At 60.0% G+C, this 21,506-nt stretch overlaps 1 protein-coding gene across 4 annotated transcripts; it reads right to left on the bottom strand.

The window, feature by feature from the left end:
• Positions 1-310: 310 nt before the first annotated feature.
• Positions 311-19,902, bottom strand: Otopla (proton channel otopetrin-like a). Of its 4 annotated transcripts, none has more exons than XM_076319981.1 (10): positions 19,578-19,902; positions 11,845-12,080; positions 11,216-11,358; positions 2,871-3,201; positions 2,672-2,780; positions 2,446-2,606; positions 2,229-2,385; positions 1,635-2,167; positions 1,237-1,564; positions 311-1,155 (listed from the first exon to the last, which is right to left on the bottom strand). In XM_076319981.1, the coding sequence occupies exons 2-10, from the start codon at positions 12,049-12,051 to the stop codon at positions 461-463; spliced, it is 2,664 nt and encodes an 887-aa protein (XP_076176096.1). In that variant the 5' UTR covers positions 12,052-12,080; positions 19,578-19,902; the 3' UTR covers positions 311-460. The 4 variants fall into 4 exon arrangements, with proteins under 4 accessions (XP_076176096.1, XP_076176095.1, XP_076176097.1 ...); XM_076319980.1 differs by lacking the exon at positions 19,578-19,902 and adding an exon at positions 14,304-14,646; XM_076319982.1 differs by lacking the exons at positions 11,216-11,358; positions 11,845-12,080; positions 19,578-19,902 and adding an exon at positions 6,288-7,995.
• Positions 19,903-21,506: the final 1,604 nt, after the last annotated feature.

Here is a 21,506-nt window from a genome sequence, read left to right as displayed (position 1 = left end):
GGCCCCGGGTTTTCGCGAATCGGTGGATCCGGTTCGTGGAAACGCGCGTTGTTCGTCTTTGCCCCGACTCGGCGCTCGGGTTTCGTTCGAGACGCGCCGAGCGAAGCGAATCGTGTACCGAACGGAACGCGCGCGGACGAGAAACGGAAAAGGGGGTGGGACGCGTGGGGCGAGAAAAGAAAGTAGGAAAAGCAAAGAGCGGAGAAAGAAAACGACGCTTCGGTATTCTCCGCGCGTTCGCGGTTCGTCGTCGCGAAATACCTTCGGTCTCGTGGCCGTGTTTTCGAGTTCTCCTCGAACGCGATCCCGACGTTTCGAGGTTACGAGCGCCCGTGATCCGGCTCGGTGAGGTTGCACCGGTCCCGAGGCGAGCTCTCCGATCTCTCTCGATTCCGTTGGCGAACGACGCGAGCTCCGGCGTGGGTGTTTCCGGGCGTCGATCCCGAGGAAATCGCGCGGTTTACTCGAGGCGCGCCTTGTAGCTGGTCTTCCATATCTCCGCGAACGTCACCGCGCTGTGGAACCTGTGGAAGATGCACAGCGGCAGTGTCACCCTCTGCACGATGGCCCAAGCGAGGAACCCGTAGAAATCGAGCTGCACCGGGTTCGCCATCACTTTCTGCGATTCGAACGTGTAGATGACCCACATGGTCAGGTTGCAGATCAGCAGGAAGGTGACCACCTGTCGGCCCGGCTTGCTGCGGTCGTGCTCCGGCAGGTGGACCCTCCTGCGAGACACGTCCGCGATGAACAGCATCTGAAGGATCACCTGGGCGACCGATAGGAGCCCGGTCAGCATCACCAGCAGGTTCGGCTCGTGAGTGAACGCTGCCAGCGAGCCGGCGATCACGCTGAACACCGCGTAAACGAACAACCCGAACCCGGACACGCGTAGCAGGATGTCGTTCAGGTCGCTCTGCTCCTCGGCCTTGAACTTTAAGCTCTGCACGCGTATGAAACCGACGATTATCGCCACGATCGAGAGCACCATCAGCACGCAGTGCGACACGTCCGCCAGGTAAATCGCGACCAGACCGAAGTCGGGATGGTGGATCAGCACGAAGAAGAGGATCAAGCAGATCAGGGAACCGACCAGCAGCAACAGACCGAAGAAGAGTCCTTTGCTCGCTCCTACGCAGTCCACCCTTGTGTGACCTGGTTCGCGGATTCGAGAACACCGATTTAGCAAACGACCGCGAGACTCTCCGACTGAAAGCGAACGAGAACACGCGTTACCTGCGTGGGCCAGGGCAACGGCTCTTCGCGACAGCATGGCCTCCAGCCGGCGCTCGAGGTCGGCCTCCACCTGGTGAGGCCAACGCGGATGTCGACCGATGTGTTTCCACATCACGTAAATCACCGCCGCGCCGATCAGACTGTACTCGATTATGAACGGGAACAGATACGGCTCGGCGTCTTGCACGATGGTCCCCATGATGTTCACCCGGCCGCACAGGTTCGGTACCGAGTCCTTGTCGATCAGAGCCTCCGCGGATATTCCGTAACGGGAGAAGCTCGAGTAGTCGCTGTCGTTCGTGTGGTTGTTGGCGTAGATTTGGTGGGCCTGCGTCGCGAGGAAATCGTGTTTTTCAAAGGGGTTAATTCGTACCGTGGGAGGGGGGGTTCTCCTTTACCTTGTCTTTGCCGTCCCTCGCGGAGGCGTCGAACTGCCTCAACAAATAGGAGAACGGGGAGAGAGTGGAGGCGTCGGTGACGGAAACGGCCGCGGTAGCGGTGGAGGCGGTGGTGCCGGTGATCGGGCCGGTCCTCTCCTCCTCGATGCTCTTTGGCGCGAAGGTGGTCAAGAGGGTGGAGAGGGTGGTCGCGGTGGTGGTGGTCAGATCGGGCAACGGCGTCGAGGCGGTCGTCGAGAACGGAGAGTTCCATCCGGCCGCCGATACGTTGTTGGTCGTCGCGGTGGTGGTCGTCGCGGCCGTGGTGCTCGTGATCGTGGTCGACGTCGGCATCGTGACCGCCCTCGCGATCGCTCTGGAGGTCGTTCTCATCGCTCGACCCAACGAGTCGGCCGTTGTGCCGACGATCATCGAGGCGGTGGAGGTCGAGGCTCTGGTGGCTGTCAACGGTGCCTCGCGCAAAAGCTCCACGTCTCGCGGCGCCGTTCCCAATATGGTACCGACGTTTCGCAGCGAGTGTTGCTTGATGCTCTCTGAAATCGATTTCGCGGTTACCGTACGAGAACGCGCGTGTCGTTGCGCGTCGAAACGAACCGAGTATCCCCGTCTCGAACTGGCCCATCTTCTGGTGGTGCTTCGCGATCTCCTTGATGCTCTCCAACACGAGCGTACGGATCCACACGCAGAGATTGGTGGCGACCACGTGCATCAGCCCGAAACGCGCGATCACTTTGAACCGATGGATGTTCAGCTGGGAACGCGAACGCGTTTTAATAGAACCGTCCGTTCGAGGCATCCTCGGACTACCTACCCTCGAGTTCATGAAGATGAAGTACATCTGCATGAAGGTGAAGATCATCTGGAGAACCGGGTTCACTCCCTGGAGGATCTGGTAGCACGGGGAGGTGGGCGGTACCTCGAAGAAGGTGCCAAACTCCAAACCGTTGTAGACCATGGTGCCCAGGCCGAAAGCTGACGAAGGAAAGCAAACGGATGGAAGCTTCGAGGGAAGTCGAGATCGCGAACGAGTCTCTCACCTATTGCCCCGATTCGAAGGAAGAAGCTTCCGTGGCTCTGATCGTTCTGCGAGGTCTTCCGTTTCCGCAGAGCTCGAGTGGCCACTCCCGCCTCGACGTCCGCCGCGTCCTGAATCAGTACGTTCCCTTCTCAGCGGATTTCGCGCGGCAACGAACTCTCCGTTAAAATCGCGAACGCTCAAAGGACGGTGAAACGAACCTGGTACTCCTTCTTGGTCTTTGAGGACTTTTGCTCCTTGTCCTTCTTGTCCTTCTTCTTGCTCTTGTCCTTGGGCTCCTTGGGCAGCTTCGGTGGCCTCGGCGGTGGCGGCGGGGTGTCGCTTCCTCGGGCGCAGCAGGCGCTTTCTTGCAGCAGGAAGCAGAACACGTAGAGCAGGAAGAGGATGCTAACCCCGTACAAGTAGGTGAAGAAACCCTCGTAGTAGTAGAGCGGCAGCTTGTGCGTGACCACCTCGCTTATCACGTAAGCGATGCACACCACCACCAGCAGCTTCGCGTAGATGAAGCTCATGATGATGAACAGGGAGGTCCTGCGAAACGAAAAAAAAGAAATGGAAACTCGCTCGCGTAACCGCGGCGTTTAGGCGCGATCGTCGCCGTTTCCTCACCGTGTCTTTCGGACTATTTGTACCCTACTACCGCGTCGCGGTGCACCCGCGGCTCTGTTTACGTTGTTCTCGACGAACGGCACGATCTCCACGTCCATGGCGAGCGCTCGGGAACTCTCGCGCTAGTTTACCACCGACTGGACGCCTCCGCGGACGCGAGTGTAAATCGGGCAGCCTCGGGAGCCGAGATTATTCAGCCGCGTGGTCGACGACGAGGACCGCGACCACGACCGCGACCACGACCACGACCACGACCGCGTCGATCCGGCGAGGATTCTATTTTCGATGTCGAACCGCCGTTGAACCGCGAGCAAGGAACTCGTCGATTTTTCCCACTCTCCTCCCGCGTCGTTCCCTCGATCCGTCTCCTTGCTAATTTTAATTGCGCACCCGCGGACATGGCGCGCGCGGACGCGCACGCACGCACGAGATCGCTCGCTCGCTCGCTCGCTCGCTCGCTCGCTCGTTCGTTCGACCGGAACTCCGAGCGACGGTCGTTGACGCTTCGACGTCTCTCGAACCAACTCCCCGTGCTTCCGTTCCACGACTACGCCGTTGCTTTTTCTCGTTAAAGGTTAGGTCGTGGAATCGATAATCGCACGGGTGGGCGAAAGAGGAGCGAGCGCGTTGCGTCGCCCGATCTCGTCTCGGCAATTAATCGCGCGAGAGAGACCGGATGTTTCCGTCGAGAGGCCAGAATCACCGAGAGAAACGAAGAGAAACGAGGCAAAAAAGGAAAAAAGAGATTCCGAAATCCGTGGAAGCGGGGTCGCGTCGCGACGTCTGCACCGGGGATATCAGGGGCTCGTCGCCGCGCGGTGCATCTTCGTCGAGAAGGGCTTAACCACCCTTTGTCGCGTTGCCGTTTCAGGGGTTGGGGCGCAGACTTTATTGTTTTCCGCACGAGCCTGTACACTCTTGTCGGGCATTTTTTTCCCCCTTTTTCTCTTCGATGATTATCGGATAGCCGCGACGAAAGGATCGGGATATTCGGCGATAGTTTCTCGAGTTGGTTCGTTTCTCACCGTTTCGATAGCAGCCGCGCCACTTTCCCGGGAGATGATCGATCTCGGCCGAAAAGAGCGATACGATTTCGCGGGAACCTCGGGCGACCGGTTCTCCGCGGAATCGGTGTCGCTGGATCGGAAAGCGCGATCTTCCGGGGGTAGCGCGATAAAGTTTCCAAAAGTCCCGAGGCGGTCTTTTATTTTTCTCTCCGGTTTCGAAGGAGCAAAGCGGCCAGAAGTGGAAACAGCGCCGAGGCGGAGCAGACTTTGGAGCGAACCAGGCTGCTCGGTCGATATCTCGAAGTACCTACTTTCAGCCGCTGGTCTTTCTTTCCGTACCTCGCCCTCTCGACTCACCCTCGCCGCGTCCGTGTTCTCTCGTCGAATTTCGTTCTCCCCGTCGCGTCCAATCACGGCGTATTCTTCGCGCGAGATCTCGTTTTCGAGCGTTTCACCCTTCCCGTTTCGATCGATTCCTCGGCGATTTCGCGAACGAGCTTTCGGCGTTGTTCTCGTCCCCGGTTTCCTCGGCTTCCGAGCGGTGCGTGCGGTCGCGTTCGCGAGGGCCGCGATACTGTCTCGTCTCGAGCGACGAAGCTTCGCTTTCGGCTCGCGTTAACGCGATCGCGAGCGAACGCGTAACTCGAGAAGGTATCGCTCGGCCGTGCCGCCTCGCGACGTATCGCTGTCGCTCGATCGATATCGATCGATTACGAATCTCGGCCGAACCGTCCTTTGTCGGATATCGTTCGTGGGAAAAGAAATTCCGAGTGCTCCGATTACGTATCCGAGAACGGCTAGCCGAGAGTACCATCGAAGAGGATCGTCGAGAAGCCGTCTCTCCGGCATCGCGCGATACATCGAGGATATACCTTACCGCGGCGTCGTCCCTCCTCGATGTCGAAATGCGTTCGCGTTCCGGTCGCTCGATTTTTTCTCCGTAACGATTTCCATTGGTCGTTGGCCGCAAGCTCGGTCGGTTACTCGTTTCGACGCGGGGGTAGTGGTCGGTGGTGTACGTGCGCGAGTGCATAACTCGGGGCCGCGCGTAACGCGCACTAGACGCAAGACGGTTCGTAGCCAGCCGCGGCTAACGAAGCGGCAAGCGAATAGAAACGCGGACGAGACCTTCCCACCCCTCGGTGCTTCCATTCCGCGTCAAACGCGAAAGATATCCCGCGGAAAAAAAGGGGGACAATTTTCCCGGTGGAAGGAAAACCGCGTCGCGTCGCGACCAGACGAGACGAGACGAGACGAGACGAGACGAGACGGGAAGAGACAGAGTCCCCTCGGGGATCGATTTTGCGAAAATGTACCAGCTCGTAGCGCGATCCCGTGCCTCCCGGCTTTCGGCTTTTGTTCGTCTCGATTTAAAACGGGAGCTTCCCATTCGTCGATGCGTCGACGGTGATAAGGGAAACAGCGGGGAGAGAACCGGGGGGATCCGTTTTCGCGGAAAGTACCGCGAGTGTAGATCGTTAACGGGGCGTCTGGTTGTTCTGGAGTTCAGGCGTCGGTGGGTCTGTCCCGGGATTTGGTCCGATCCTCGGTACGCGTCGGGGATCGAGGAACGCGCAACCTCGCGGAGGAGAAGGTCGACCCAATTACTCGGTTGTCGGGTGCTCGGTCGCGTTTTCCCTAATTACGTCCGAATAGACGGCGGCAACGGTCGTCGGTGTTTGCGCTCGGGGTACGCGAAAGCGTAGAAAAGTCCGTAGCTTCGGCGCGCCCCTAAGCGGTAACCGGTTCGTTAGCGCGCAGATTACGTAGCAGTTCCGGTCGAGTGGATTCTTGACCTACTCCCGTTCCTCCGTGTGTAATTGCAGGGAGGAAAGCGTACCGTTTGGCCGATCGCGCGTTAAAACGCACGGTGGGGCAGGTCGGTTAATCCCGCGTTAATTCCGCGTTAATCCCGCGTTAACGGCGCGCGGGTCTAAATAAAACGCGAGTCGTCGACCCGGCGCGATACTCGGTTGCTAGACTCTACCGGCGCTTTCTTACTTTTTCGCTGGGGTCGAGCGCACGTTCTTCAGCTCCATCTCTTTGTTCGCCGCGTTGTTCTTCTCGGCGTTGTCCTGCGTGTTCGGCGAGGAGCTTTGCGGATTGAGAGGCCTGGTCACCGGAAGGGTCGCCGTGTTGTCCACCGCGGCCGCCTCCACCTCCACGGTGGCGACCTTGCAATCACCGCCGCCCACCATCGCAGATTCCTTCTCCCTTCGCAACGGGCCCTACCGACCCGGCAAAAGACACGGCTGGATCTCGCGACGATGGGCGAGTCCGCGACGACGCGAGCGAACGATCCCGATCACGCCGCGGACGCCATTTTGGCGAACGCCCGAAACGGGCTTCGATCCTCCTCGTCGGAGCTAGCCGCGCGAACAACGTTGAGCGAGAATCGGTGCGAGCGGTGCCGAGCGGTGCCGAGCGGTGCGAGCGGTGCGAGCTGTACGAGCGACGAACGTCGAGCGAACCTTCTCCGAGAGTGAATTTCGATCGACGCGCGAAACGACTCGGCTCGGCTCGGCTCGGCTTGGCTCGGGGGCGGGGACCGTTTTCGAAAAGGAGGGCAGGAGGCTCGAGTCGAAACTCTCTCCCGAATTGTTGCTCTCTGTTTATTCGATTTCGCGAATCGCGCCTGCGCGTTCGTCCCCTTGGTTCGTTCCGTCGGCCGAGGAGCACGTTTGCGCGTTCCGCAAAGGGTGAAACCTGGGTCGCGAAGGAATCGTTCGAAACGATTATTCGAGACCTTTCGCGAGGGTTCCTCTCCGATTCCTTCGCGACGAACCGGATCGCGATCTTGCCCGACCGAACGAATTTTCACCGTTGGATGTTCGGCCGCGCCATCGCGCCGGAAACGCGAGAAGACGAAGGGCGAGAGCGCGAACGAACGAAAGTCGAGTCGAGCGGAAGCGAGCGAGGCCGGGCCAACCCCAAAGGTTCGTCTCTCTCTCTGTGATCCCGCGCACTTGCTCGAACGAGCTAATGGAAAATACCGTGCACACGACCGAACCCGAGCCCGAGCACCGAGCACCGAACACCGAGCACCGAGCACCGAGCACCGAGCACCGAGCACCGAGCACCGAGCCCCGGGAGGATCGAGCACTCTCGCTCCGGTGACCGACCACGATCGCGACGACGCGCGGCTGCGATCACCAGCCGAGTGCGATGCACACGAGACTCGTTACCGGCCTGACCGATCAACGGACCAACGAACCGACCGCTACGCGACCAAGAAAGCTCACCTGACTGGCAGAGGCGGTTGCCCGAAGGTTCTCGCGGTGACTGCACTCGGGGTTCGGCGGAAAAGGGTGTGAAGCGTAGACGCGGAGAAGGGACGGAGGAGGACGCGGAGCTGGACCGAGGAGGACCGAGGAGGACCGAGGAGGAGGAGGAGGATGGATCGACCTCGTCGAGAGGAAATCGGTGGAGAGGGGACCGAACCGGAGAACCGGAGAACAAACGGAGAACCCGAGGAACGACGAAAAAAGAGGGACAGAGAGAGAGAGAGAGAGAGAGAGGGAGAAAGAGAGAGAGAGAGAGAGAGAGACCCCAAAAGGGAGTCGGTCCTCCGTGTCTTACGGTCTCGCGGCACCGCAACGGACGATTCGATTCGGAACGGAACCAAACGACGGCTAGCGGTCGAGCGAGACGGACTGTGTTATCGGAGCACGACCAAATGGGGGTAGAATCACGATCGCCGCCCCCAGCATCCCGGAGACTGAGGCTGGCCGGGAGGTCTCTTCCCGGGCAGCGGCAGCTTCTTGCACAAGCGCACTGCGGTCCACGGTTTTCGCTCCGTGTACTCCCGTCGTGCTCCACCTACGGCTGTCCCTTTCTCGCCTTCCAGGCCCCCTTTTTCACCCGCGGGATCTTGCCTCTCCTTCTTACGAGCGTTCCCCCGACGCGTCCCGTCTTTTTCGCCCCTGTCCCCTTCGAGCTTCCCCGAGCCGCTCCACCCCACCTGTGGTCTACGCGCAACGCGACCGTCCAACGAGAATCCTCTCTCCCTCTTCGTCCCCGTTCCCCTCGCCTTCACCGTCTCCGTCCCGCTCACGGCCGGTCTACCTCGGCCGGGACTCCCTTTGTCCCATCGGAATCTCGCGTCGCGTCATGAATTTTTTCTGCTCGTACCCTCCCGTGTCCCCGTTTTCCTTCCTTTTAATTTCAACCGTAACCGCGGGGAGCACTCGACGCCGATCCTCCTCCCACCTCCTCCTCGCGGATTTCGTTCCTCGCGATTCGCTGCGAGTTCGTATCGTCGATCGCGGACCGCGCCGGCTATACCGGAACGGTCTTCCTCGACCGCGAGAGGAGAATAAATATTCGGGCAACGTCCTCCTTCCGTTTACACACCTGGCTCGGTTTCGATGTTCCTTCCCGATCTATTTCCAGCCCAACGGACCTCGTGGTCCTCGTCGAACGAAGAAGAGTAACGGGGCTATCCCGATCATCGGGCTTTGTTTCGATCGGAGTTCGCTTGTCAGGTTCCGAGTCTCCTCCGCGATTCGCTCGAGAGACGGTCCCCGTTCCGAGGGAACGTTCTCGGCGAAGCGGAGGACGAGGAGGAAGCTCGTCCCGCGTTTCTTTCGGTTTCTCTCGCGAGCCGGGACGGAAGCGAGCGGATTCCTCGTTATTTTCCTCGTTACGTTCCTCGACCGCGGACGGCTCGAGAGACGGTTTACCCGGTTCGAGTGGCCCTTTGGCCGTTCTTCCTCTCGGCAACGGGATACCGTTTCTTCTCGACGAGCGGGCGAGGAATCTCGAGATCGGTCGAGGAAAGTCGCCTTCGGGTGAATCGTTTCGATTCCACCGGTGGAGGTAGCCGAGGTCTTCTCGCGAGATCGTTCTCCGGAAGTTCCGGATTCGGGGCGTCTCTCGCGCGCATTCGTCCGCGTTCCCACGGGAGGATCCGTTGGGACGGGGGGCGGGAAAGCTGGCTGGGGGTGGAAACTCGGGACGAGGGGAGGGGGAGATGTGCTCCGTGGTTCGGCGACCTACTGACCCGCTCGATAACGCTAGAACCGAGGTCGGCGACCTTACCCTACCGCAAAATTCCCTAGCCGCGCGAGCCTTCTCGAGCCGGAGGATCGTGCGATCGGACTCGAGCCTCGATCTCGAATCCCGGTGGCGGTCGGTGCTTTCGAGCTTTCGGGGAAACGAATCGCGAGTCGTTGTTCCGCGGAAGAAAGCGTTTCTACCGAGCGCGCATCCCCGTGTCGCGGGACACGCGTACGAACCGCGCGCGGATCGATTCGCCGGTGGCGCGTGTACGGATGTCCAGGGTTGTTTTTCCGAGCGGAGGTCGGTGACCGGTTGGCAGCTCGACGATCGAGACGCTTGGCAAGCGTCCACCGAATCTACCGCGTCGAGCTCGATTGTACTTTTCCGCTCCGGTTCGTTTTTCATTTTTCATTTTTCCAGGCCCACCCTCGGACGCGTTTCTCGTTTCGTATCGGTTTCTCTCGACGAGAGAACTCGAACGCCGGAAGTCTCCGGCGTCGAAACTCCGGTCCGAGGGTGGTAGCGGAAGATCGCCGAACGACCGATCGACCGGTCGGCGGTCCCGTTCCCCGCGACGATCCGGATCGGGTCACCGATACGGCGCGATACCGGTGCTCCCGGTTACCATTTTTCCTCGCGTCGTAGTATCGCGTTGCAAGGATTGCGACAGACCGGACTCACGCACACCGAGTATTGATTTCGAGTCTCGTTGGCGGTGCTGCCGCGATTCCGCGCTTCTAGAACTAAAACCCGGACGGGGGCTTGGGTAGAGATCAGTAAAATCGCGCGACCCGAATTTTTCGAAAATTCCTCTCCCCTAGGGTGATCGCGCGCGAGCCCGCTCGTCGCGATCCTCTCTCCGCGATCTCGTCCGAGCTCCATTTTCCTCCGAGGATTCGTATTTTTCCAAATTTTATCCTCGTTCTCTCTATATCGGTACAGTTTCCGCAGCCCCGTTGAAAGAAATTCCATGCTCGCCCGGAGCGGCTTGCTCGCTCGAGGGAACGAGCGACGTACCTTCTTCGGATGCTGCGCCTCGCACCGACGAACGCTCGCTTCCAGATGGCGTTCACCGGCGCATCAACGAGGAAAAATACTCGCGCGCGCGGAACGCCCCCGTGGTACGCAACGACACCTTGGACGGTTCGATGACGAAATTGTCGCGCGACGTTTTCTTCGAAGAAGACCTCGCGGAGGAATTTCGCGGGTGGAGGAAAGTTTGTCGCGCGTCTTTCGACGAACGGCGTCGCTCGAGTTCGACTCGCCGTGAATGGAAATCGGTGTCAAAGTCGAGGCGGCGCGAGTTCGATCCGCATCGTCGACGGAACGCGTTAAAGATTCACGAGCTCGACGGTGAATCGTCGTCGGTCGTTCGCGCCGATCGACGATAAAGTTCGACTCCGGGTCCCCGGGTTCCTCGATGATTCGCGGAGCGTCGAGGGAGCGAGGGACCGAGGACGATTCCGTTGAGCGTAAATGGTCGCGAAAGAAACATCGGCGCGGTTCGTAAACCGCGAAACCGAGTGTACGCTATCGCGGAAGCTCTCGAGGAGGAGGAGGAGGTGGAGGTGGAGGCGTTGCGCGAGTCGAGCGCGAATCGCGCGTAACCTCGATACGCGGTCTCGTCTTCTTTTCTTTAGGATTCGTCCCGCGCGCGTCCTATTTCCATCGAGGAGCGGACGCCTCCGCGCGCTACGAGCGAACGAAAACAAAGGAGACGAGGCGCGCGTTTGTGGGAACCGCGCGGCATTCGCGGGGATCGCCGGGCGTAAAACCGAGGCGTACAAAAGCAATTAGACGACATCCGCGAAGAATCCTCCGCGCGCAAAGCAAACGATCGCGAAAGAGCGCCGAGACGCGAAAAGGCGGCTCGCAAAGCCCGTCGTTCCGCGAGGATCTTAAGAATGCACTCGTAAGAATGTACTCACTTTGCGTTCTTTGGCAGCGTGCCAGCGGCCGGTCCCGTGTGCGCGGGGGCGAGGCAGAGGGGCGGATTGTTCGCGTTCTGAGGCACCAGAGGCTGCCTCGCGTGCGCCGGCGACGTGTGCGAGCCGTATCCGTCGGAATTCAGCTAAAAGCAATAAATTAACGAGACTTTAGACCTTACCGCTTCGCGGCACCCGACCGAGAGAAATACGCGCTTTTCGACCGAAAGCTCCGAGGACCGTCCGCCGACCGTCCGATAACCAAAGAAACGATTTCTATGGAACTCGAGAACTTTACGGACCCAACTTTTCTCGCTGCTCGCTCGGACGACGGAGTTCGGTCCAATTACCTACTCTTTTCACCCTTGGTTAACGCATAATTGAAAAAAAAAGAACCGTTCCAAGGGTGCTCTCCGGCGGAAAATGGGTCAGGTTTTTGCGACAAAGGCAACTTTGGTCGCGTCTCGAGCGTCAATGTGCGCGCTTCTCCGTTTTAATTGCATCGCGTTCGCTGTTTTAAATAATAAGGAAAAGCGTCGGCGGGGCGGAGCGACTCGAGAGGGTGTCGCGACGCATTCTCCGGTCGTTCTCGCAGGAAAGACGAAGGTTCGCGCTGGTATTCGAAGGCGTACCTTGACGACCGTGCCGATGAGGGAATCGGGCGGCATTTCCGGGGGTTCCGGTATCACGCCGGGATTGGTGTGCGCGGGATAATCGTTGCGGAGGTTCGGCTCCTTGACGGGTGTGCCGTCGAGCCGCTCCATGTCCAGGCTGTCCGTCGGTGTCGGTTGCGAGAGCAAGCGCTCCTTCATCTCGTGGAGATACGGGCACCGCTGCATCTCTTCGGAGTCGGTGATCCTCGGTCGATCTGCGAAGCGAAGGCGGATCGTTTAGATTCGAGGAGGAGCGAACGACGTCGAAGAGGGTGGTCCGCGAGAGGGTCGATCGCGAGGAAAGACGTCGCGAGACGAGCCGGTGCGCTCGGCGTCGATCGAGCGAGGGGTTCGAGCTCCTCCCGCCCGCTCGGGATTACGATCTTTTCGTCCGGTCGAGTATTTGCTCGCTCTCGAACGCGGTGCTCTCGTCTCCCTTCGTGGACACCGGGCCCTCTTCGACCCTTTCGCGAACGGCGTGCAAACACGCTCGGGAATTACGTTCCGCTTTGCTCGTTTCTCGCGACGCGGCTTTGTTTCGCGGAAACGGCATCGGTCGAAACTTTTTTGCTCCGTTGCGCGTGCCGAGGTGTCACCGTTTCGCGGTTCGCCGGTCGAAGGGTGGAAGAGGGCGTCTCGAGAAGGGAAACTTACTCCGCGTCGCGGTGTCCATCGCGAACTCGTCCGCGACCGAACGAACGAACGAAAGAACGAACGAACGATCTCGATCGCTCGGGCCACTCGGCGAGCGATCGCGCGGAGCGCTCGGGCCGAGCGACGAGGGCGTAAACGCGATCGGATCGGCACTGGTTCAACGGGAAGCGGTCTCGTCCGCGTCGAGTCTCGGTTCGCTCTCTCCCCGTGCCGGAGATGGCCAAACATGGCGCTTCGACCGGTAGACCGATCGGCCCGCTAAGTCACGCGCGTTCGTCTTTCCGCGCGGACGCGCTTCGGGGAACTCGACGAGAACGGCACGAGACGGGAAAGCGAACGACCGCGGACCGAGACTCGAGACTCGAGATCGAGTTCTTTTTACCGAACGAACGTACGAACGAACCGGTAACAGCCTCGAGATTCGAACGAATTCGAGAATCGGCGAGCGTCGCGCGTTTCTTTCCAATCGGAGAAAAATTCCCGCAGCGGCGAACGACCGAGCGAAACTGGATCGGCGGAGAGGTGCGCGCAACGAGCGAACGCGGTAAACGGAAGAAAGTGGATATCGATCGGGAAGGAATTTTTCGTTTTCGCCCGGTGCTCGAATTACGGTTCGCGGATATGGAGCGTTTCACCGGTGAAAAGTCCATCGATTCGCGCGTACGCGGGACTAAATAGGTCGTTCGACGCGGCGCGAGTAATTAGCGGGAGTATCGTGTTTACGTAAGAGCGACTCGTTGTACGTTTTGCAGCCGTTGCGAGCGATCGACGAATCGGATTTCTCAGTTACCTAGTTTTCGCGAAAAGGTGTCGATTGTCGACCGGATCGCTCGCTCGCGTCGAGGCGTTCCAGTTCGATTTCGAAAATCGAACGCTCCGCGCGATTCTCGGCTCCTCTCGTGCCGCTCGAGAGGGATCGATTTCTTTTTTTTCTTTTTTTTTCTTCTTTCTTTTTTAAATAGCACGCGCGGCCAAGTCGATGCACTTTCGATTCCCGTTGCTCTATATTTGCCCCGGGGTTCTCGCAGCGGCGTTTTTACGAGGGAAAACTTATCGATCGTCGAGGGTCGTTGCGCGTAAAGTTAACGGCAACGGTTATTTATAACGACGGGGGAATCGACGACACGGACGCGCACGATAAACGAACCGAGTTGCGAAAACGCGAATGCAATTTTCCGCGGCGCGAGTCGAACGATCGTCGAAAGGAGATCTCCCGACGCTGCTCGACGACGACGCCGCGCGATTCGCGTCCGCTTCTATTCGCGTACGTCGAACGCCGTTTCTTAGAAACGGTGGCCGCGCGCGCGGAAACGGTGTCGCGAGCGGTATTTCTGGTTTCGAGGATCACGAGCGCACGGACGAGGATAATTTCGCTCGATTGGAGAGTCGAGAACGCGAGGAGCGAATCCCGGTGGTCGAACGAGGGCCGTTTCGCTCGAGGGCGAGGAACGCGGTTCCTCGCGGCCCTTCCTCGCGGCGGAAGCGAGCGAGAACGAGGAAAGAACGAGAGGGGGCTCGGCGAAGAAAGCTCGGGAGCGAGAAGAGCGGTTTTTCGGGGCAAGAAGGAAACCGAGTCGCGGAAAGGGCGCGCGACGACGATCGATCCGTCGCGTTACGGTTCGCGAGGGGTGGCGCGAGGCGGATCGGGAGCGCGAACCGCGATGGCGAGCGCGATGGGAATTCAACAAGTGCGGGAACGGTTCGCGGGAGGTCGGGGGATCGGTATCGAAGGGAAACGATCCGAGACCGATCGGAGAAATAATCGGAAAATCCTTGGTCTTTACCTGTGTGCGAGAGAGGCTGATACAGGATTCTAACGCGAACACGCCGGCAGCTAGTTTGCTCCGCGATAACTGACCTATCCGAACGCGGGTCCGGGTGACGCCGCGGCGTCGCGGTGCCCACTGCGAGTTCACGTTCCATTCGCTCTCTCTCGGGACGCGCTCGCGAGCCGTGCTGGTTGCCTCCTATTCTTGCACATCGCCGGCTATATATTTAGAAATCCGCGTGGTTCGTCGGCGTCGCGGGCTTTAATCACGATCCTCGAGCCGACTATCGCACTGTGTCTCCCGGGTCTCCTCCTCCCTGTTCCTCCCTCTTTTATACGCCGCGCACTCTGTCCTCTCCTCCTGCTTCGCCTCCACCTCCTCCTCCACTCCTCCTCCGTCTTCGCTCCGGCTCGGTTCTTTTCTCTTTCGCGTCTCGGATTCGTTCTCGTTTACGGCCGCGTCCGTCGCGTCGTTCTATTCGCGCGTCACGCGGACCGCGAACGGACACGTGCGCGCACGTGTGCGGGCCTGAGGTGTGCGACACGTGCGAGCCAGCTCGGCAAATGTGGAATTATTTCTGCCTTTTGCCGACCGTACCCCCAACCTGCCCTCTTCCCACGCTACCTTGCTTCCCCCTTCCTTCGTACCTGACTTCGAACGACGCTTGCTCGCTCGTGAGCCCGACGACGGCGTCGACGCCGATACCGACCGACACCGCTCGACGCCGCTCGACGCCGCTCGACCCGGCTCGACCCGGCTCGATGCCGCTCGACGCCGCTCGCCCGCGGCGCCCACCGTTCGCCGTTCCGCCATTCCGCGCGATTCACCGATCGCCGTTCGAGATCTCCTCCGACTTTTCCTTTCCTCTGCCATCTCGGACCCGTATTTCGCGACCCAGTTCCCGGAACCGTTTCCCGCCCCGGTTCCGCTCCCCGTCACGGTGACGAGCCTCGTCGCGTTTTTATCCGAGCTCGCGCCGAGGAAAACATTCGATCCGCGTTCGACATTGAAGGTAAGTCTCGATTTACCTCGGTATTCCTATCGACCGTGGGACGACGCCGATTTTTCCTCGGAGTTGCGCGCGTTCGGTTACTCTTTCGGTCGCAATCGAACGCAGAGGTGCCCGTTCGGGGTCGAAGCCGTTCGATACGAGTTCCAGCTACCCTCTCGGAACGCCGCGCGCGCCTACACGGATCAAAAATTCCCGATGCGTCCCGGAATAGCGTTCTCCTTTCGCCCTTTGGGTTTTATTTCGGTCACCGATCGCGTTCTTCTCGAATTCGCTCCGCCGCGAGGGAACGCTCTCCTCGTTTCGCTGCGCGAGTACCTCGAATCGAGTGGGGGCAGGAGGACCGTACCGAACGTCGATCGATCGCGAAGCGGTCGTCGAGAGGCATCGTTCGTCGTCGCTCGTCGATCGCCGATACAGCTCCGTGCGCTCCGTGCGCGTTCCGTGCCCGATTAATTTCTTCGTCGACGTTCCCCTCTCTTCTCGCGCGGTGTTCTCGAATCAGCGTTACGAATCGATCCACGCGGTCCACGGTACCTCTCGAGGTAATCTCGAGAGGAGACCCTTTTGTCCGCGACTGGTCGATATTCCTCGGCGATTTCTCGGAAGGTTGGCTCCTCGTCGCGGAGCTCGGCTCGCATCGAGGACGATTCGATTCGGTTTCCAGCCGGTCGGTTCTCCGTTCCGGAACGTCCGTCGAGGATCGTCGTCTCGCGGACGGGACCGCCGCGAGCGATCGGAACGCGTCCGCGCGTAGCGTCGCGAACGAGCACGGTGTCCCGGTCCCGTGCCGGCGGAGATCGCGATCGTACGTCCGAGAACGCGGGCGGCCATCGGGCGACGATTCGTTGGAAAATAGCTCGAGGCTCTTATCGCGCGACCGACCCAGTTTCCTCCGCGCGTTCCACTCGAAACGCGTCCGGGCGTATCCGTTCCGCGGTTTCGTTCGTTCTCGTTTCTTCTTTTTTTTTTGGTCGTTGTTTTCTCCTCTCTCGCGGCTCGTTTCGTTTTCGATCGTGGACGCGGCGCGGTAACGAATCGCGAGTGAAAGTTCGTTCGTTCGATCGCGTGCCGGCGTTGTGGGTTAGGAACTCGTAGCGCGCGGACTCGGGGACTGGGGCGTCGAGGGGAGCGATACGCGGTGCGCGGTGCGCGTAATTAAAAATGTTGCTCGCGAGGGGAGAGTTTGGAACTTCTCTCCCCGATGTTCGTCGAAATCCTCGAGCGGAAAGTTTCCCACGGCGCGGTCGCGGGTGAACTCGCGAAATTCCACGGTGAAAAGGCAGCGAGGTCGTCGCGTCCGGCTTCGCCCGCACTCGCGTCCTCGAATCGGATCGATACCGGGCGTTCGGTCGGCATTTTCGAATCGATCGGACAATTCCCGAACGAGTCGAGGTATCTCGCGGTCCTCGGGGTAAATGTTTCCTACCTGATCGCAGTGTACGCGCACGCAGCCTCTCTCGGAGCGGCACTGTTTCCGTTGGTCTTCCGTTCTCGGTCCCCGTCTCTCCGGGGAGCGTTCGATTTTACTCGTTAGGGAAAAGGGCCCGGCCGGCTCGCCGGCGTACACCTCGGTATCGAAACAGGTTAGAAACGCGCCACCCTCCGAGCGCTCGGGATTCCCCTAGAACCGGGCTGCTCCATCGGGCCGATAGGAACCGTTCCCGAAACCGGTTCGCGATCGATCTCCGCTCTTCCTTATCGTCCCTTCGCGAGGTTTCCCCGGCGTCGAAACAGAGGGCCGAAGGTCGCCGAGCAGGACCGATCGAGAGGAAGGGAAACGCGGGGAGAGGCACACGGTGATCGCGTACAATCGAACGACCTCCTCGAGGACGAGGAACCCTGGAAACCCGCGACGAGGAGCTTCCCAGAACCGGCGTCGCGACAACGATCGGAGGCCGGAAGAGGCGGCAGCGGTGGCGCCGGATCGATTCTGCCGGCCGGCCGGCCGGTCGTGGACCTCGAAAAAGCGGCACGTCGAGGTGCTGCCGCGGCACTCGCCACGAAACACGGCCAGACTGCACGGCGACCACCTGTGAGCTTCCTACCGGCGCCGGCGTCGCGACACCCATCTACCGTACCGTCCATCGACCCATCGCGCCTCGCCTCGTCTCGCCTCGTCTCGTCTCGCCTCGCCTCGCCTGCGAGATAGCGCGTCGAACGCCCGGGATCACCGTTCGTTCCACCGGACCGACGCGACGCGACGCAACGCGACGCATCGCGACGCCACGCGACGCCACGCGACGCGAAGGTAGGTGAGCGGGCCAACTATTTTTCCCGCACAAAAGACGGTAATAGCGACGATTACCGCCACTGCGACCGCCATTGTTCTTCGCGTCGAAAGTTGTCCGCCTTTCGTTTTCCGCGTTCGACGAAGCGATCAGCGCGGCCCGCTTTGGAAAAAAAAGAAATGAAAAAAACGCGAGAGCGAGTTCGAGGGAGAAACTGGGTCGGTGCGGCACGATGCGCCGAGTTCTCGTCGAGTCTCGTTCGCTCGATGGTCCGATTCGATCGACGCAGTTGAAACGAGAGACGTCACCCGATCGGTCGCGACTTCTTCGCGAGAAAAATGCTATTACCACGGATCCATTACCGTCATTTTATACCTCGTTGAACGCGAATTCGAGCCGCGGCCGCCGACGACTTTCACCAGACCGCGGAAAACATCGCGATCGCGGGAACAATGTCGGAGAAACCGCGCGACCAACGAAAACCGCGTCGCGCTCACCCTCGATTTCGATTCCGATGCACCGCGAGCGATCTCGCTTGGACAACGAAAATCCGATCGGACCACCGAAAGCGGACGAACGGTTTCGTTTTTTCAACCTTCGAACGATGCGTTTAAATTTCGAACCGGGGAAGAGCGTCCCGACGAACGGGCGGAAGGTTCTCGCAGCCGATACTTTACCTCCATAATGAATCCTAAACTCGTGTCGACGAACGGGCGAAATTCACTGCGCGGTCAAACTCTGGTTCCTCGATACTCGCGTGAACGACAATTCGGAGCAAATTGGCGCGCGGTCCGTCGACGAAGATCGGATCGTTCGACGATCGTCCATAGTTCGAACACCGCGTTAAAGTTTCTCGTTCGGTCGCGAACCGCGGTACCCCGTGATCGTCGGCCTCGTGGCGAGGCACTCGCGTCGCGATTGTCCGCTCGCGCGCGAGTAATCGCGGTTTTACGACGGGCGCCCCGATAGCTCGCTCCTTTCTCTCGGCGAATCGACGCTCGTCGCTTCTCGTTTCGCGAACCGAGGAAATTCGCTGTCGGCGGCCGATCGTCGCCCGCGCTTCTCGAATCGTGAAAACGATTCTCGAATCGCGTTCCCGGCGATCGGGTGTCCCGCTGTTAGAAAGCGGGAACGTCGATCGGTTGCACCGAATTACGAGAAAGTGTCGCGAAGAGTTACGCGCGAAAGGAGAAATTTTTCCCGCGCGAGCACGCGCCCGTTAACGATCCACTCGTCGAGATTCGCAAAACGTCGCGCATCGTACTCCGTATCGCGGTATTTTTCGATCGCCCCGACGGGCAAGAACGAAACAAAGGAACACGAGGTTGCGTACTAGCGGAGGTCGAGCAGCATCCCTTCCCGTTTCCCATTTTCAGCCCCCCTTGGCCGCGTGGTGGTTCCCCGAGAGCCCCGAGGGGAAGCGGGACGGTTCAATGCCACGGTCCGGTGAACGCAGACACCCGGTATGTACGTTCGTTGGACGCGGACCGCGCGTGTGCGCCGCGCGCGATCGAGTACGTGATTTTTATTCCCCGGACCTTGACTAGATTTTTGGCTCGCACCCGACCCGAACCGTGCTCGACCGATTCGATGTTCCGAGGTGTTCGGTTTCTCGAAGACGCGGCACGGATCGAGTTCGATCGAAATCGCGAAGGAATCGCGTCGATCGGCGCGCGACCCGCGAGTAAACGGCTCCGGTCGCGACGTTATTATCCCGGCCGTTACGTAGGCCGTTACCCGATGCGTTCGTTACACGCGACCGACCGCTCGGAAATCGATAAAGCTCGCGTGGAAATTGTTTTGTCGAAAAGTCGTTGACCGCGAAAGCGTTCGCGAGACCCGAGAACGGTCCTTGTTTCGTCGCGGTGTTGTCACGCGCGCGCGAAACCGATCCACGGCCAGACCATGATTTCTGTAATCGGCCATGATCGCGTCCGCGAACAGGTGTCGATTCTCGCCCGTTAACGACAACGGAGCGCGGGAAAACGTCGGAGCGTCGCGAGTAACGGTGAAAGAGGCGCGAGAAACCAGGGAAAATTTCTTACTCACCCGTCCGTTAAACGACCAGGACGTCGAGGACGCGGCGATGGTACGCCATGGGTCGTCCGCCGTGGAGCGTTCGGGCTAGTCCCGGGAAGAGTCCTTGTTCGTTTCGCGGGGCTTGTACGTTTCGTTCGGTAAGAACGGTGGCGCGGTCCGCTCGGCGTCGGCACGGTCTCGCGTCTCCGAAAGCTTCTCGCTTATTTTCCTCGAGCAACGTGCTTCCTCTGCGGCGTTGGACGAATGTAAACAAGGTGTTCGGGGCTTGCGCTCTGCCCGGGAGCTTCGCCGCGAACCACGCAGACCGTTCTGGCCGTGCACGCGACTTCGAGCTCCGGTCCTCTCGCTCGCTCCGGTTCCCCGATATTCTTCTCTCTCCGTTTGGCTCGCGGCGGTTCGTCCGTCTCCGTCACCGTCGCGCTCCCTTTCGTCGCGCGTCTTTTTCCCTTCAAAAGGAAAAGGCTCGGCTCCTCCCTCCCCCTGTTCGGAGCCTGTCGCACGGTCCGTGGCACGAGAACTTTGCCCGCTTTTACCGGCGTTACCGCCGTTGCCGCCGCCGCCGCCGCCGCCGCCGCCGCTTACTACTCCCCGTACAACGATCCATGGCGCTGTAATGGCGTCGGAACGGTCATGGGGGTTGCCGCGCGCGCGAAGCCACCCCCATGCACGATGGGGAAGCGCGATCAATACCTCGAGCCCCGCGATACGCTTTTCCACTCCGTGAGGCTCGCTCGACTCTGTATCGGAGTCGAATCGATGGCTCGTCGACTACGACGCTTTTGTCCGCGTCGCGAGCACCACCGCACCGCGCCTCGCCTCACCGCGTGCTCCACGGTGATGGAACGAGCCGAGTATTAAGGTGGCTCCTTTATCTTTCGCGATGCGATCGGAGGGTGGCCTCGAGTGGCCCGAACGACGGTTCAATCGACGCAACGAGGGACCCGTCGAGGACGCTCGGCGTCCCTGGCGCGCGCCAGTCAGAACCGGGGACGATTTCGGCTCTCGGTATTCGTTCGTTCGACCGTCGAGCGACCGCGCGGAAAGCCGATTCGGAGTAGCGCGGGGTTCCTCGAGGGGAGAGGGGAACGCGGATCGAATTTCTTCGTTTCGTCGCCCTACCGAGCGCGCCCAACCACGGGGACGTACGCGTCTCTTTCCTACGTGGTTATCGATTTTTCTCCAATTACGATTTAAACCGTCCCCGGTAACGACGAACGCGTTACGACATCGACGACCAAACTACACCCTCGTTCGAGCGTTCGAGCACCGGGCGCCCGACAACGCCCACGAGGGTTCAATTTGGCCCTTAATTACGGCCACCGACTCGCGAACGGACGACCACCGTTTCTTTCGCTCGCGTTCTCGCGAAAACATTCACCGGTTCTTTTTCCGCGTGAATTACAAAACGTCGTATCCGTGGAAAAGGAAGAGATTCGTTCGAAGAGATAGAAACGCCCGGCTCGAGGCGAGGATTCGAGCGGTTACGGTTTCTCCGCGATCGCTTACTGTCTTTGTCCCCGAGCGTGTAACATCGATTACTCTCGGTGTCGTCGGTCGTTCGTTTCGCTCTCGTTCGAGCTCACGTGAACGGCGAAAGTAACGGCGAAATGTCGGCGAAATTGCCGGAGAAAAGTAAATCCCGTTCGAAGGAATTTACGCCGCGACGCGAGTCAAAGGCGCCGCCACCTGCGAGCCGAGGTTGCTACGGTAGCGCAAAGGGTCGTTCCGTTCGCACGCTCTCTCGTCCTCGTCTCGCGCGCCGCGATAAAAACGAACATTATATCTCGTTCGAGTTCTCGATCGTCGAACGCCGACGCTCCTCGTCTCTCGAGGAGGAGGAATTCTTTCCAGTTTTCGCGGTTTCGATGGGCGGCTCTTTTTCCATTTGATTCGAGGCGCGCGACGTTGCACCGCGAGACATCGATGCGAGCACGCACG

The sequence above is a fragment of the Ptiloglossa arizonensis genome, chromosome 9 (assembly GCF_051014685.1).
Source record: "Ptiloglossa arizonensis isolate GNS036 chromosome 9, iyPtiAriz1_principal, whole genome shotgun sequence".
Taxonomy (NCBI): domain Eukaryota; kingdom Metazoa; phylum Arthropoda; class Insecta; order Hymenoptera; family Colletidae; genus Ptiloglossa; species Ptiloglossa arizonensis.
The sequence above is the reverse complement of the archived record's forward strand: the minus strand, read 5'-3'. Positions and strand labels throughout refer to the sequence as shown.

Bases quoted from the DNA above. Each gene is read 5' to 3' on its own strand.
- Otopla (XM_076319980.1), bottom strand. From the start codon at position 14,442: ATGGAACGTGAACTCGCAGTGGGCACCGCGACGCCGCGGCGTCACCCG. The intron at 12,081-14,303 runs GTAAAGACCAAG...TTCGCTTCGCAG, and splicing joins TCAGCCTCTCTCGCACACAG to ATCGACCGAGGATCACCGAC. The intron at 2,168-2,228 runs GTTCGTTTCGAC...AATCGATTTCAG, and splicing joins GTTCGAGACGGGGATACTCG to AGAGCATCAAGCAACACTCG.